We start from the raw sequence: 17,075 nt of genomic DNA, 5'->3' as shown, positions 1-17,075 counted from the left end.
AAGAGTGTTTTTTCCTTTCTCAGCAACATCTAGGAGAATAGCAAATGAGCCTTGCTTTTCGCAGTCAGCTTTGAAATAGAAAAAATAAACCTGTTTCAAATGGGATGCTTCCAGATTTACAATGAAATAAACCAGAGAAGCACCCTTTTGCTTTTCAACTAAGAAGTTGTCAGTTCATGTATTTCCCAAATTACTTTTCAGAAATAACTTTTTAACCTTTGTTGTTAAAACAAACAAATACCTACTTGAGCATAAGTAGGAATGGAGAAGAGAGCAAATAGTCTAATCCCTATATGGCTCCCACTATAATAGGGAGCTTAATTTTCCACTGGTGTGAAGAACAGAAAACATGGTTCATGAAAAAAATGTAGGTAGACTCAGAGCTTTTTACAAACTCAACTTATTTCAACTATTTACATTAATGGTGATGCTGTAATAACATTGGATGTTTAGTTGTCACATATTGGTCATCGGGAGCTACTTTGTCCTTTCAGCATTACTTTTTACATTCTTGAAAGCATCTTTGTCCTGAATTTTCCTGCCCTAAGAAATGATATCTGCTACCTTCCAGGGAGTTAGAGGTTAAAATCTGGAGGCTGCTCATGAGAGTTGGTGATCGGCAAAAGTGCTCTGCTAATGTCAGGACACTTATGTATTAAGATTATGAGTTTGTATAGATTTTTCTAATAAATTTTTTACAAATCAGGGACCTCCTAAAGAATTGAAGGAAAGAAAATACACTCCCTATCCAATAGTCAACCCTGAATCTGTACTTAGAGTTCTCCTGTGTGTTCTAAGTCCATGGTGGCTCTAATTCTTTCTTGTGCACCACCTACTGGGAGGTAGTGAGGGGTGAAAAGTGTAACTTCTCCTTCCTGTACATATAATTGCAAGAGTTGCCCTTCACAAGTTCCCAGAATTAGGCCTGTGTTTTAGCATTTTATAGAGCCTTTTACAATGAGATAATTTCCCTTGGAAAACTTTGTCCATAATAGCTTTCATTGTCCAAATGGTTTCCCCCAGGCTAGCCAACTTTGAGATGTTATCTTCATCATTGATGAATATTCATTACACATCTCTGGATACGCCATTAAGAGCTTGCTTTGTTTTTTCAAACTCTGACTTCCCCCAACTTGTAAATAGCGGCAAAATTATTCTGAAATAATAATAATAAAGCAGCTAACCTTTATGACCAGCTATAACTTCTTTGCCAGAGCTTTATACATATTGCCTCATTTAACACTCACATTAGAACCATACGAAGGAGGTTCTATGTTTTCCTTATTTACAACTGAGGAAACTGAGGCTTAGAGAATTTAATTAATATGACTCAGGCAAATTTAAAAAATACTGATGCCTGAATCTCACCCCAGAGATTCTGATTTAGTTGATCTCAGGTGGAGCCTAGGCATCTGTGGGCCCAGGTAATTTTAATGTACTTTCAGAGTTGAGAACCAGTGCTCCAGAGCTATGCTGTCCAAGAGGGTAGCCACTAGCCACATGTGGCTATTTAAATTTAAGTTATTAAAATTAAATAAAATTTAAAAGAAGTTCCTCAGTCACATTAGCCATCCTTTAAGTGCTCAGTAGCCACATGTGGCTAGTGGCTACCATATTGGACAGCACAGATATCAAACATTTCCATTATCAAAGAAAATTCTACAGATGGGACAGCTTTGCAGAGCCTGTGCACAGCCCATTTCCCCTTGTTGTGTCTTTTATTCCCCCTTTGGGATTGGGAGAGGGGACTAGGCCACAACATAACTATTTGGAGATATTTGCTTATGAGATCTGAATATGGCTCTTGGTGTATGTAATTAGGTTAGTTTATTCTACATCTCACTTTAACTTCCTTCAAAACAAGAAGGATGATAACCTCAATTCTCTAAAGGATGGTGTGCAGAGGATTTTGCTAGAATGGAGGTTATGATCTTCCTTATATTTTTGACATTTCACGTTCATTCCTCAGGGTAGATTCCTAAAAGAAGAATTACTGGGTCAACAGGTGTGACTGTATTTAATCTCGGCAAAACTGTTTTTCAGAGAGGTTGTACTAGTTCACTCTTTCATTACTATTATTTGAGAATGTTCTTCCTACTGCTCCATTGACAGAATTGATTATCATTTTTATTTATTATTATTATTTTATTTATTTATTTATTTTTTTGCGATACGCGGGCTTCTCACTGCTGTGGCCTCTCCCGTTGCGGAGCACAGGCTCCGGACGCGCAGGCTCAGCGGCCATGGCTCACGGGCCCAGCCGCTCTGCGGCATGTGGGATCCTCCCGGACCGGGGCACGAACCCGTGTCCCCTGCATCGGCAGGCAGACTCTCAACCACTGCACCACCAGGGAAGCCCAATTATCATTTTTAAAACTTCGCTAATTTGAAAGGAAGAATGTGGTGGCTTGTTTTAATTCTTGTTTCTTTATTACTAGAGAGGATGAAGTTTTAACTCCGTTTGCTAAAAATGCCTGTGATCATAGAACGTAAAAGAACAGGATAAACCAGTAGAGTTTTTGCTGGTAGTATGTTTTCTGTATAAAAGTAGTCAAAGTGGTACAGAGGACTTTTGTATCTCTTATAATTACTATTTTTGTATCTGCTTTAGTATAGCATTATTTTATTCTTAGTGAGTCTGCTGTAATTTTAAAGAAAAGGTATTATCATTGTGTGGTCATTAAGCATAATAGTAATTTTAAATCTAACAGAATTGTTACATTTTTATCTGATAAAGTTACTTTTTGTTGTTTTGTGTTGAAAATATTGCAATGAAATGAATTTCTAACAATATATGGCAGTCTTAAAAGTCATTAAAAGAGTCACAAAGGATAAATATTATAACAAAATGCTTAAACATGTCCTTAAATAGCCTTCTTAGGGAAAATGGGCCTTTTTTTCCTACCATGATTTTTGATAAAGGAACTCTAATGGAGTATGGTAGAGGAAATATTGCAATTCACTGAGCAGAATAATGATTGAGTTCACACAGCTAGTTAATATTCGCTCTGGGACTAGAACCCACGTTTCCAGGCTCCTTGTCAAGTTCCTTCCCACCCTGGAAACCTCCTATTTCAGGTGATCACATAAATGCTAGCATTAGAATAGAAGTATCAGTTTAAGCATAATGCCCTCATTTGTAGGTCGTTGATGGACTTACCTAGTCTGTCCAGGTGGCAACAGCTGCTAGAGGTGATGGATACTTTTACACATTGAAGCAGGTGGAAAGGTTGAGGTTGTTCTGGAGTGGTGGGCTGAGTGAGTGTGGTCAGGGCTCATCTGGAAAGGCCGCTCTATGCCAGGAGCTCTCCTCAGTGACCCAAATATGAATGGGGACAGGCGCACACACCACACTTGCTCTTGTTGCCCCAGTTTGCTTTCCATTCTAGATAGAGAAGAACACTGGAAACTTTCTGTAAATGGGAGACACCTTTTTGATAAACTGAGGTCCATAGCTATTAGCAATGGCTGCAAAGCAAGCTAAAAAAGGGCACAGGGGAGTATATGTATGTAAGGAGAATCTCGTGAAGCTTTGTAAACTTCTCTAGGTTCCCGTGATTTCATATACAGAAGTCTCTCTCTCTCCATTTTCCTAGCCTTCAGTAACCTACCACAATAAATTGCTTATAGTGTGTGCTGAGTAATTGTTGAATTGAAATTTCTTAGCAACTTGTTAATAGTCCATTTCTAGAATTTGGGAATAATCTATGAGGTAAATTGAGGCAGAACATCTAAAGGAATAGCAGTAAGGTTAAGTGGCTTAGGAAACTTTCTATTTGTCTACGATTCTTTTAAGTTTTACTAAATACCTTCTTCCTTCTAGGAAGTTTGTGTGTATGTTACTGCCCGAACTTTGACTCTTGGGAACAAATCACGTATTCAGTGCTTTACTTTCATAAAGGTACTTTTCATTTATTTTTTTACTTTTACATAGTCATTTTTTCCAAATAGCAAAGTAGGTAGACTTTAAAGTCTTATTACCTTGTAACAAATTCAATCAGTACATTGTATATCTGTATACCTATATAATACATATTTCCTGAAGAAATTCATGAATGATGAATATTAAGTTAGCTCATTATTTTTATATTACATTTAAAATAATATTTTGTAATACATTTTTTTCCTGATCTGTGTCTTTTTTCTAAGCCTGTAGACCAATGCTAAGGGATGTATTTGCCCAAAGTGTATGTGTTTGCTTTTTTATTATTACTAACTGAAAGGTACCAATAGATTTAACTTACAAAGGTACATAGGGTTTTAGTTAAAAGCTTCCATGGTCTCGGTCCTTAACAGGTCTTAGACCTAAGATACATTTATTTCATTTCATACATCTGTGGCCCAAGAAATTGATATGTCAGCGGTCAGCCTTGGGGATAGGAGTAAAGTGCCCAAACTTTTCTAGCTCTGTAGTTGGTCACAGAGTGCCCTTTAATAATTTTAGCCTGAACCATACTAAAGAGTATTTATTTTGCTTGTTTAGTTCCTTAAAATTAGTATTTATATAGTACATACTGTGGGTAGAGTTAAAATTGCTTAAAATTAGAATTTTCAAAATAAAAAAAAATTTATGCCAGGTCACACCAGAGTTTATTCTGCCAGAGTGCCTAATAGTACCTTCAGAAGTAAAAGAGTTGAATAACTTAATAACGAAGAAAGTAAAAGTAAATTCAGAAGACCTATATCTATGCTTTAATAGTACAAGTCTGATATTTGTGGAACGTTTTCATACGTTTTTCTAATGATTAATCTAATGATTAAAGCCAGAAAATAAAACTTTGCTGAAAGTTTTATTAAGAGCTAATAACCATGATTAAGAGTTAGAAGAGTGGAGAGTGAAGCCCAACACTACACTGAGTTTAGTAGATAGTCTAACACCCTTTCTGAGTCACAGTGAGATTCCTAAGTGATTCAGAGAAGCCTCTGAGGGCCTTAATGACTGCAAGAGTGTGGCAGTGAACCTTGAGGCACGAGGGCCAATGAGCCACCTGGTCTCCATCTCTTGGATCCTTAAGTAGATTTCTTCAGGTCCTTCTATCCCAGCACAACCCACCTTTCAAGGTCTAAGATTATACATAAGCCCAGAACAACTACTGGCTTGTGACTGCACTCAGGTGATCCTCCTTCAATGCTGATTTGTGGAGAATGATAGGGAACCATGAGCTCTAGGGCTCCAAAGACACTTGCTTTGTCAGTTTCACAGTTACTAAATGTGGAGAGTATGACATGGAGTCACTGCCTTGGGTGGAATTCCAGCTCTTTGTTTCTTAACATCCTTTCTCTGGCTTCATGTTCTCTCTCCACAGGGCACGGCAAGACCTTCACTGCTACTCTTGGGTGTGTTGACTCACGTGTGACAAAGGGCATTACTTTTCTCAGCCTTGGTGAGTGAGAGGCATAGGCGTCTCTGTGCTCTGTCTCTTCCTTGCAGTACATGTTATGCCTCATTTTCCTCATGCCTCTTTGGGACTCAGGTTGTGATGACTATGACTGACCTTTTTGAAGCCAGATAAGGGAAGGTTTTCACCCCCCCCCCCCCCCCCGCCGCCAAAAAAGAATCAGCCTTTTGGCAGGGGGGCGAGGCAGTGCATCTCCTTTCTTAGGGAACCTGGGCTGTGGGCTTTCTTATGTTTTTGGTAGCAATCCTAAAATGCCATTTGTTAGTATAAAGATGATGATGGATGACGGTGAGCGAGAGATTTCCTGAAAGCCTATGAGAAATAATACGTGATGTTGTCCCTTGATTCTAGAGAGACAAAGCCCCTTGAGAAATTATCTGTTCCCTGTTGGTAATTGCTAAAAGCTTCTGAGTCCCATAAATTATTTATGGATCAGCTTGATTGAGTTGTTTTTCATTGAGTAGGTATGGTAAAGGGAACTTGAGTATTTGGCTTAAACATAATGAGTCTGTAATGAAGAAAATAAAGAAGGGGTTTATTGTACCTCCCTACTGAAAGCTGCTGTTCCATGCCCGTTGGGGTGAGGGGCACAAACCGGTTAGCACAAGACTAAACAGAACTGTTGTTTGCCTGCATATGGGATATGGCACAATATTTTTAAAAGAAAAGCTTTAGCTTTCAGGTTTAGAGCAGATGGATTCTTTAATATTTTCTTCTTTCCCGGTTTCCCAGCCCATCTGCTATCATGACAAAGGTTTAGGAAGGTGTTATGTGAAGGAACTGGGCAAAGTGAGAACCAAAATGATAAAGACCATAAAAATTTTTTTTGGTCTTTTTTAATCAAAGTATAATTGATGTACAATATTATATTAATTTTAGTTGTACAAATAGTGATTCAATATTTGTATAGATTATACTCCATTTAAAGTTATTACAAGACAATGGCTATATTTCCCTGTGCTGTACATTCTTATACATAGTAGCTTGTACCTCTTAATCTCCTACCCCTATCTTGCCCCCCCATTCCCTCTCTTCACTGGTAACCACTCGTTTGTTCTCTATATCTGTAAGTCTGCTTTTGTTTTGTTATACATATTTGTTTGTTTTATTTTTTAGATTCCACATGTAAGTGATAACATAGCGTATTTGTCTTTCTCTGTCTGACTTATTTCACTGAGCATAATACTCTCTAGGTCCATCCACACTGTTGCAAAAAAAAAAGATTTTTATTTTGAATGATACTATTGATGAGGAGAGATATCTTATGCTAAGTGGGCCAGTATGTGCCAGTTTTTAATATGAGCTCTGAACCTGTGGGAAGTTGCTTTAGAGAGGCCTGCTTCTACTGCTTCCTGTGGTAAGAAGGATAAATATAAGGTTTTCTGGGTCTGAGACTTGATTCTTATCAGAAATCCTTTATCAGCATCCCATCTCGAGAGTGATGTGGGAAACTCTCCACTAAAAAACAGCCTTTTGTGAGGTCAAAGGTATTCTTCCTCTTCTTACCCCTGGGATTGACTCTTGAAAAGGGCAGGCATGATTTAATCTCTGGTCTTCAGAGCGTGGAGAGGGCAAAAATACTAGAGCTTTGTAAAAATAGGCTATCTCACATTAAGCCATCTTTCCTTCTTTAAACAGATTTTAATATATAGGCAAAAAATTGTGCCCAAGATTAGAACTATTCTAGAGGTAATTTTTATGACAACAGTATTGCTTTTTGAGTGATGTCTTTTTTGCAATTTATTGCCTGGAATTTCCCTGAACTGTCACTCTCTTAAAAGGGGCTTATATTGATTGAAATATTAAAGAATAGAGTTTTGGAGGAAGTTTTCCATGAACCCCAAACACCTGTATATAAGAAAGATACGTTTATACATTAAAAAACTATCATTTAAAAAATTAATACTATATTCTAAGTGTTTTACTTGTTATCTTGGTCCTTACAACAATTCTTCTTGGTGATGTTATCCCCATTTTACAGATAATGAAACTGAGTCTCAGAAAGTCTGTGATGTGTGCCCAAGCTTATTCTAGTGTCTCTTATCAGGGGCATTATTTTAGTTTATTGCTGCAATAAGAAATCACCACACATTTAGCCCCTAGATAAATAACACATTGTCTTATGGTTCTGGAGGTGAGAATTCTGCAATGAGTGAGTCCTGAGGTGTCAAGGTGGGGGCAGAAATGGTTCCTTCTGGAGATTCCAGGGAAGAATTCATTCTTTGCTTCCTTCAGCACATAGAGGCTAGCATTTTTTGGCTTGTGACCACATCACTCCAGTCTTTCGCATCATCATGTGGTCTTCTCTTCTGTAGTCATGCTCCCTGTTCCTCCCTCTTATAAAACCATTTGTGATTACATTGGGTCCCCCTGGATAATCCAGGATCCCCCCCCCCCCTCACCTCAAGATCCTTAATCACATCTACAAGGTCCCTTTTATTACTTAAGGTGACATATTCATAGGCTCTGAGGATTACCATGTGGACACCTTTGGGAGCCATCATTCAGCCTACCACAGGTACTATTGACATTTTTGGTGAGAAAGTAACTTTTGGGTGGGAGGGTCCTGCACATTGAGGGATTTAACCTCCTTGGAGCCCACTTGCTCATCAAATGGCAGTAGGAATCTCCCTTCTACCTGAATAATTATGACAACTCAGAACACCCTCATGTATTTCCAAATGCCCCCTCTCCCAGGGACATAGTACCACCCTAATTAACTGGCTAAGCTGTAGGGCTAGGAGTTAATCTAGGTGATTTGATGCCTTTCCGCTGTGCCCTACTATATCGTTATTTGTGTTTTTCTACTTATGCATTACCATAATGGTAACATTATTGCAACCACTTGTGCTAACTACTTTAACATCACTGAATCCACAGTGACTGAAAGGACACTTAGAAGTCAGCTGGTTAGAGTTTTACATCCTCTTTCCTTTCCCTTCCACAGAATGCCTTCTGTGTACATTATTAGCATGTATTTCTTTGCTTCTTAGGGAAAAAAGAGTCTAGCTGGCTCACTTATAATCTAAATGTTTCATCTATATAAAATTCGCTGCTGTTGTGTGAGTTTCTTTGTTTTTCTAAGATCCTAGAAAAATTATTGGCAAGGGCTACTTCTACCTTGCCCCCTTCGCCAGAAACCTATTTTTTATACGTTGCCTCAATCTGTGTACAAATGTTCGTTGTACAGAAATATCTAGTGCAGGGACTGTGAAGATGTGCATTCTAGGCAGCTTGCTATGCATGGAAACAAATTAGTACTTCACAAAGTGTCAGAATGCCTGCAGAGACTGTTTTGATGAGTGTCAATTTAAAGCTTCTTTAGAGAAGATGACAACGATGATGAGGAGTGGGCAGACATAGGAAACTAAATTGTAGAGCTTCCCCCACATGGCAGAAATTATGCAGGAAATTCCCATGATAAGCTATTTCCAGCCTGTCAGATTAAGGAATAATTCATGTTGCTGGATATTTTTTATTCTAACTTGCTCTCAGAGCTCATTTAGATTCCTATAAAGCCACAGTTCTCTTAGAAACAAAACTACAGATATAAATTAAGATAACCATGGCTAAATGTCTGAAGAAAATGAGATATTGCTAGGAAGATGGACCGTACTGACATCAGACAACTTCTTATTACATTGGTCAAAACCTTTGTGTTTTAAGAGGTTCAAAGAAAAATAGGGATACCGTAAAGTTGTTGGCTTTATATGTACCTATACAGCTCTTGCCACGTGGAACTGACTTAAATCTTTCTCTCCCACAGACTATTATGTAGCTGTTTACTTGCCTGGTCATTTCTTTCATCTACTTAACATTCAACATCCAGACCTGATCTGCCACAGTCTGTTTCTGACAGGTATGGCTGTAGTTTTTCCCCTCGTGAACAGGGTACATTTGGGTTCGTTTTAATGTTAATATTTATGTTTGGGGGAGAGGGGCTTCTTTTATTTGCTGATCTACTTTTTTTTTTTGGCCAGGAAACAGTGAAGTGATTGATATGCTACCTCATAGTCCTTTACAGTCACTGTCAGGATCCCTGGTCCTGGATTGGTGTTCTGGAAAGCTCTATAGGGCACTCCTCAACCAGTCATATTTATTGGAGTTCCTGTGGAACACCCGGCTGGACTGCGAGAAGCTGGCCTTGCTGCACTGTGTGCTCTCATGTGGCCGAGACCCACGGCGACTGGAAGCCAAGGTGGGAATATAGCTTAAGTTTAAAAAGTGGCAAATGGACAACACGTGTACATTTAGTAGCTGAAATGAACACAAGTTATTTTAATTTGGTAACAGTTGAGGTTTATGGTCTCCGTCCTGACTTGAACATATTCTTCGCTTGTGCTCCTTTTTTTATGGACACAGACCTCAGACTGGGAGGGTGTGTCTGTTCTTTTCACTATTCTCTTTTCCATATTGTGAGTAAATGTTAGGAAGTGCTAACAAGGAAGTGCTCGGTAAATAGTTTCTCAAATATCTACTTTTTCTCCTGGTTTGTATTTGGTGTATATCATGAAAAGGACTAAAATCTGGTGGTAAATAAAATCTATTTATGACATTTTAAACAGAGATAGCTCACATTTATATTTCACATTATAGTTTATGAAGCACTTTCATACATCTTATCATTTAATATTACAGCTATTCTGTGAAGTTGAGGAAACCCCCCATTAGACTTGATTGGAACCAATGGGTGGTTGGTCGATTGAAAAAAGATGGCCTAAATATTTTCTTTTAACCTAAAATATATAAATGTACATTTATTCCTGTATCTTTTGATGTAGATTAAGGCCCTTTCTTTGTGTATCAGCTAATTGGAGTTCAAAATCATTTTTCTTACATAAAACCACTAAGTAATGTCTTGGCTTTCTTTATCTGTACCTGTATGGCTCTTCCAGTTACTTTCTTTTTCTTTTCATTTTATTCCCTAAGGAGGTCAATAGTTTAAAAATCCTCCTTTAAATAGTTTGTGTATATCAGGCAATTTTTTCTTTTATAGTTGTCTCACACCTAGTTTTTTAATAAGTGTTTTAGAGACATGTCTTGGAGTCTTTCCCAAGCTTTCAACTTTTATTGACCCGCCAGCATTCTTTTTGTATCCATATTTCACTTGTCTATGGTAATATTTTATTAACTTAACTAATTGTGAAAATAAGCACAACTAGCTTGATGAGTAGGTTTGGAAATAAGAACAATTATTGGCAGGATCAGAAATGCAAGAGTGTCCTATGGCTAGGCAAGCCTCATAGCATCAATTCTAAGGTCGGGAACAAGACGTTTCATTCCTGCAGCAGGTGAGGATGGTTATAGAGGTTGATTGAGAGAACTGTTGATATAACAGGGATTATACCTTCCTTGATAGCATAGCCATGCTCACAATGATTAAATGGTGTAATTGAGCTGAAATTCAAACACAGGTCTGCTGCCTCCAAGCTCAGTGGTTGAGTTTGGTTTTCTCCTGTATCCATAGCTCTTCACACTGAGACTTTGCTGTAATATGTCCTACTCTAGCAAAAACGAACATTGGGTTCAAGAAGGCTTATTTGGATCCCAGTCAAGGGAATTTATTAAAATGATGCATGAATAGGACCTTATTTATATTTTACCCACACAACCTTACGTTATGTATCTCAGAGATTGTGTAGAAGTGAGTGTGTTCTTAGGCAATTCTAAAAGAGATATAACATTTTTAAACTAGTCATATATATTTTGTACTTCTTTGGTGGTGGGGGCAGGGTGCAGATTTAAATACCAATAGATTTGTCTCCTTACTTTTTAAAGATTATTCAATGGATTTCTGAGAACATCTCTGCCTGCCATTCATTTGACCTCATTCAGGAATTTATAATTGGTAGGTGTTGCTGATGGTGCATATTAAGTTGAACCCTTGACCTTTTTGCTTAAGGGAAAGCAGTAAATTGATAATGCCCCAATCTGTCAAAATGCTGTTTAGGAGTGTTTTTTCATTTTTTTTAAACTCTGTTGTAGTCAGCACCTAATTAAATTTCGTTCTCTTGTGGTTTTGTAAGAAGCTGTGGCTGTTCAGAGACTGATGACATATAAGATATGATCTTGATTCTATAACCTTGTTAGTGATTTATTTTAAGCGTTGTGTTGGCTGGTTCTGCGTGAAGTGGTTATAACGTCATTTGGATAGATGTAAGTGCCAAATAATTTTTAAAAAATTATTCTCAGTGTAAAAAGTAGAACCTGAACACTTTAATCAGCGGGTAGAACCATAATGATTAGCCTTTTGCAGATGAAGGATAAGGCAATGAAAACTTTTGTGGGTTTGCTTGTTTGGGTGCATTGCAACGTCTACTGCCTTATTCTTCATATTAAAACGTCTTTTTTCCCCACCAAAACTTACTCAGCTTCTTCATATTGGAGCATCTATCCAGAGACAAGTAACATTGATAAACTCTTGCCATACTCCTCACTGCTCACTTGGGATACAGTAAGTTAACGCTTTATATTCTTTCTGTAATTAAAATTGATTCACTGCTGTGGGTCAGTTGTAGGACATTCCTGTCACAGTAACCAAGGTTGTGATTTCATTTCTGTTTTGATGCATAAGGATCTGAATTGGAGTTTTCTGGCAGAAAAATAATAGTCCTTGCTGTTGGCCAGTTTTATTTACATAAAACAGTAGAACTGAAGGAGAAGGCACAGCATACGTGTTACTCTTCCTACTACCAAGCAGAATGAAGCCTCTATCATCTTCAAATGGTTTTAGTTTTTAATTTTTTTCAAGCAGCTAGAGTAGATGAAAATATTTCTTAGGGTTTTATAAATGAGCAACGGCTGGACCACTGCTGTTATTCTGAGCTGTTCTATTTACTTAGTAGATTAGCACCTTCATGAGCTTTTTTCCCAGCCTTAGAAAGAAAATCTGTGATAACTTTAGAATGTCAAGATCAGTAAAAGTCAGTAATCTTAAGCAAATCCATGCCATTCAACCTTTTCTTCCTGTTGGTCCAGACTCCCTTCCTTTTAGTTGGGAAGAAATGTTTCAGGGGAAAGCATTGTTCATTTTCTCTTGAATGTGGTTCAGTAAACTGAGCTTTGTTGGGTCAGAAGTGAAAACCGTGTACAGGCTCCCCCTGAAAAAGGTTCTGCCTCTCTACTCCTTTCATATTTAGATGTTAGAACTACTGTGTGCTTAGTCTTGAGGCAGAGGTTTGTATCAAAAAAGTATTTATTTATTTATTTTTATTTTTTTTTGCGGTATGCGGGCCTCTCACTGTTGTGGCCTCTCCCGCTGCGGAGCACAGGCTCCAGACGCGCAGGCCCAGCGGCCATGGCTCACGGGCCCAGCCACTCCGCGGCATGTGGGATCTTCCCGGACCGGGGCACGAACCCGTGTCCCCTGCATCGGCAGGCGGACTCTCAACCACTGCGCCACCAGGGAAGCCCCAAAAAAGTATTTAGAAAAATAAATTTAATTCAAGTAGCACAGACACAGGAAAATAAGTACTAGGATAAATGGTAACACTTCCCATTTTGTTTTTAGACTATCTAAATATAGTCCTTTAAAAAGGCATATCAGATGTGTTTGATTAATTTTTTCCCTTTTTTTCTGTTTTCTGTGGCTGCGCCACACGGCACACAGGATCCTAGTTCCCCAACCAGGGATCTAACCCGTGCCGCCTGCAGTGGAAGTGCAGAGTCCTAACCACTAGACTGCCAGGGAAGTCCCATGTTAGAAGAATTTCTAAATTTTTGGCATACGCAATGGTAGTGTTTTCCCAAAGGCCCTTTCTTCTTTGTCTCTCACTGTTAGAGTTTGTAAACTTTCATGCCTCTCTGTAAAATTATAAGGAAAGATCTGAGCTTGTTTCTTCTCCAGGCCCTCATTGTTTGAAGAACCCTTGTGAATATACATGCAGACTCTGTGGTAATGTGGCAGGAAGTTCGCAGGTTAATCCCTCCCCCTCCTGCAGAAGCAGGAAATGCACATTTCATCTTCCTCCCCGCACCACCCAATGCTGGCTGTCGCTGTCCTGTGTTCAGTGTCTGGGAGACCGGGTCTGGACCTCTGGTTCCCAGGGTTGTGTTTAAACATGGTGCACGTGTTAGTTGGATGTTTTGTGAGTGTCATCCTGACAGGTAGTTCTTCACATTTGCATTTCTCCTCCTTTGTGGGGCAGAGGAAATGTGTGGACAGACAGAGTGACATCAGGAAGTCCTACAAGAAGTACAATATGAAAAAACGCAAAGTTTTAACCACTGCGTACAGAGTTTATTTTGGGGTTTATCATGTTGCTTTAGACTTCTTGCGGTTGGGGTAGGTTACCTTAAAGGTCTCTCCTAATCCTGAAATTCTATGAGCCTATGATTTTCTTTAGCAATGATGTAAATCATTTTCTTTTCTCTAATCTGCATATGCTCTTAATGCTATACCCTTAATAAATAAATTTCATACTTCTGTATGGAGACAGATTATTTCTGTAAATAACTGAATTGGGTTTTTTAAGATACTAGAAAATATTGTGTCTTACACATAGATAATCCTGAATTATGCTTTGCAGACAGTGAGCCTTGTTATACTTATTTGAAGATGCTATTTATAACCTAGAGCTGTAGTGAAATTTCTGTTGCTGAGTAGTGATAAGTGAAGCATACATAGATTTTTATTACAGGCTTTCTCCTGTCCAGTGGAGGACTCAGTTGCTTGAATATTCTGGAAGTTTATTTTTCCATCCCTGTGATGCCCTTTTTCTCAGTAATATTGTATGTCAATAAAATCCAGGACATTTAAGTTCTAAACAAATATCAGGTTTTATTTGTATTTTCTCATATATCATCTACTTATTTTTTAGGAAATGAAAGAGGAATTGACTAGTTGACAGGTTAATATACATAATTAACATGGAAACACACTTTTTAAAATAAATAAGTGGCAATTCTGTCAGTTTATCTTTTAATTTAAATTTCTGTTTTAATGCTCACTAGTTAGCAGAATGTGATAATTTGGACTTCCTGATATGAATTGCGTCTTGCACATTTGCCACGGTAATCTTGCTAGGTAAACACTTTATGAGGATCTCTTATTTCTGAAATCACGGTAGAGGATGAGGTGCAGAACCGTTTTCCACTGAGGTCCAAAAAGAATCCCATTAGTGAGGCAGGGACCAACTATAATACATTTAAGTGAAAGAGAAGAAGAGGGAGGAAGGAGTTAAAAAAAAAAAAAAGCAAAGTGTCCCCCTTATTATTATACTTGATGGTGCAAATGTAATTTGCCTCCTTTGTTCTTAAATGGAAATGTGTAAATAATACATTATTTACTCTGTATTTCTTCATAATAGTTTATCCTTTCCTTTAGTGACACTGTCAACTATTATAATCATACCTTTACAGAATATTTCCCTTCCCGAGGCAAGAGATAGGCTGTGTTCACTGGTATTTATAAACCCCGAGTTTTATTTAAAGTAGAGAGCAAACTGGGAGCTGCCCTCAGCTTCTGTCTGCACGGAAGACATTTCCTGAAGGCTCGGGCTGGGGGTAGTTGATACGTTTAGCAGTTGTGTGTATGTTTTTCCCCCACCACAGGAAATTCCTGGAATAACCCTTGTGACAGAAGAGATTTCATTGCCTCTTATGAAGGTAAGTGCTTACAGTGAGAGACAAAAAGCCCAGACCTGCGTGGCTTCCTTGCCTCACGGTCGCCTGCCCCGAGTGTCACAGTGGTTCCAAAAGGGATTGTAAACTGTCACGGGAGGATGCTGCAAGGGGTAAGGCTCGTTGTCTAGGCAGTCCTTCCTAAATGGTAGTCACCAACGACGATATCAGGGCAATTCTTAGGAATGCTCTTTGAAGAGGGAGGTTTTCTGAAGACAGAGAACTACAGGGCTCGACGTGAAGTGTACTGAAGTCATACTTTCCACTGTGCCTCAAACCAATCCATGCTGGAGGAGTTCTTGTAAATTTTCTTGATCAGACCTAGGAGCTGTTTTTTTACTTCACTTGCATTGACACACACACACACTCTCTCTCTCTCTCTCTCTCTCTCTCTCTCTCTCTCTCTCTCTCTCTCCTAAAACCATTAAGTAACCTGGGCTGGGATTAACTAATTTCCTTCTCGTTCTGAGAACAGTGTTTCTGTTTCTCAAGAGTGACCTGCTCGGGCTGTCCCCGTGGTCTCAGCACACACCTTCTTCCTGCCCACTAAGCAGCAGCGTTGGTGTCTCTCTACAGTCTGGTGGTTTCAGAGGAGTTTCTGGTACAATAGGGAGGTTGGGGTGGGTGAGCGGAGAAGAATGTGTATGTAGTTAAAACCGAGGAGTATTTTAACATAGTTTTCTTGAAGCTCCTTTGTTGTTTTTGGCATTGCCTCCTGTTAATTATAGCTTGGTGTGTGCTGGGAAATCTCAACTTTTGGCAGCAGGCAGCCTAGTATGCTGCTGCCTTTTACTATTTACATTTGATTCTTTTGGGTCCACAAAGGGCAGGGCAGGCTCAGGCAGCTGAGGGAAAGCCTTGGGCGTTTGAGGTCACGGTGATGCCCTGGGGGTGAAAGAGGGCTGACTGGGGCAGGTTTAGTGGTTCTGGGTTTTGGTCCTAAGAATGGTCCTTTAAGGGGAGATGGACAAGAGATACATCTAGGCAGCAGAGTGAGACAACTGTGAAGGTCTTTAAAAGCAGGAAGACGAGGGAAAAGAAAGGTTTGATTAATAGCTTAAAAGATTCTTATTAAGAGCCTCCATCCTTTCATTTTATTGTTTCTGCTTTTACCACTAGTCCAGAAAATCCATGCTGTGTTTAATAGACACACAATAAACCAGTGAAGGAAATTTTAAAAAGAAAGCAATGTCACCCACAGTCCTACAGTTCCTAACATATTGTCGATTTGCTCCATTTCCTCTTGGTCTTTGTCATAGGTTTGCATGTTTTACCTAGTAGTAATGGCCATCTAGTGATATTTAATAAAGATTTTGTATTATAATATATCACACACATTTTCATGTTGGTACATACACTTCATAATTTTCATAATTATGATTTCTAATGACTCCATAGGTTTCCACTGTGTTGCTGTGTCTTAGTTTACTTAATCATTCTTCTGTTTTGAGACATTTAGTTTGTCTCTAGCCCCCATTAAAAAAAATTTTTTTTTTGCTATTAAAAATAATGTGGCAGTGAATACTTTTATGTAGTTTTTTTTGTGTGTATGCGATTTATTCCCTTAAGGTTAAATGCCCAGTAGTATTATTGGGTGAAAGGCTATGACAATTTTTATAGCTTTTGATTCTTATTGCCAAATTGATATTCAAAAAATGTTGTGATCATTTACACTGTTACAAGGGATTTATGAGTTTATCGGTTTTACTATAACCTTACATTATTGTGTATTTTCATTTAAAAAATTAAGTAAGTATAAAAGAGTGATGGGAAGGTTCTCAAACTTTTTACCAATTGCCTTATTCTAAGAATACAATTTGCCTTTGCTTGGGAACAAAATAGCTTATTTTTGCACTCTCTGATTTTTTCTTTGTTTTTTCTGTTTGTGTGTATGTGTGTAAAATTATGTTTTTATGTAGTTCATTTTTCTTCCTTCTTGATATTCACTTTGCCTTCTCCTCACTTTTTTCTCTTCTCCCCTAATTATCTTTAGCATTTGGCTCTGCAGAGGGTTGTTTCCCATTAACTGTTCCCAAACATGCTTGGAAGCTCTTC

General features: G+C 38.4%; 1 protein-coding gene across 1 annotated transcript in view; it reads left to right on the top strand.

Moving 5' to 3' along the window:
* GSAP (gamma-secretase activating protein) overlaps window positions 1-17,075 on the top strand; it is an 87,038-nt gene that overhangs the window by 35,486 nt on the left and 34,477 nt on the right. The window contains exons 13-19 of the mRNA XM_007450084.1: window positions 3,824-3,901; window positions 5,307-5,384; window positions 9,166-9,258; window positions 9,380-9,597; window positions 11,178-11,247; window positions 11,771-11,853; window positions 14,952-15,005. Of these exons, the coding sequence (XP_007450146.1) occupies window positions 3,824-3,901; window positions 5,307-5,384; window positions 9,166-9,258; window positions 9,380-9,597; window positions 11,178-11,247; window positions 11,771-11,853; window positions 14,952-15,005 (674 nt within the window). The remainder of the gene's footprint in view (window positions 1-3,823; window positions 3,902-5,306; window positions 5,385-9,165; window positions 9,259-9,379; window positions 9,598-11,177; window positions 11,248-11,770; window positions 11,854-14,951; window positions 15,006-17,075) is intronic.

This window comes from Lipotes vexillifer, unplaced genomic scaffold (genome assembly GCF_000442215.2).
Source record: "Lipotes vexillifer unplaced genomic scaffold, Lipotes_vexillifer_v1.1 scaffold712, whole genome shotgun sequence".
Taxonomy (NCBI): domain Eukaryota; kingdom Metazoa; phylum Chordata; class Mammalia; order Artiodactyla; family Lipotidae; genus Lipotes; species Lipotes vexillifer.
This window is presented reverse-complemented; position numbering and strand designations above follow the sequence as displayed.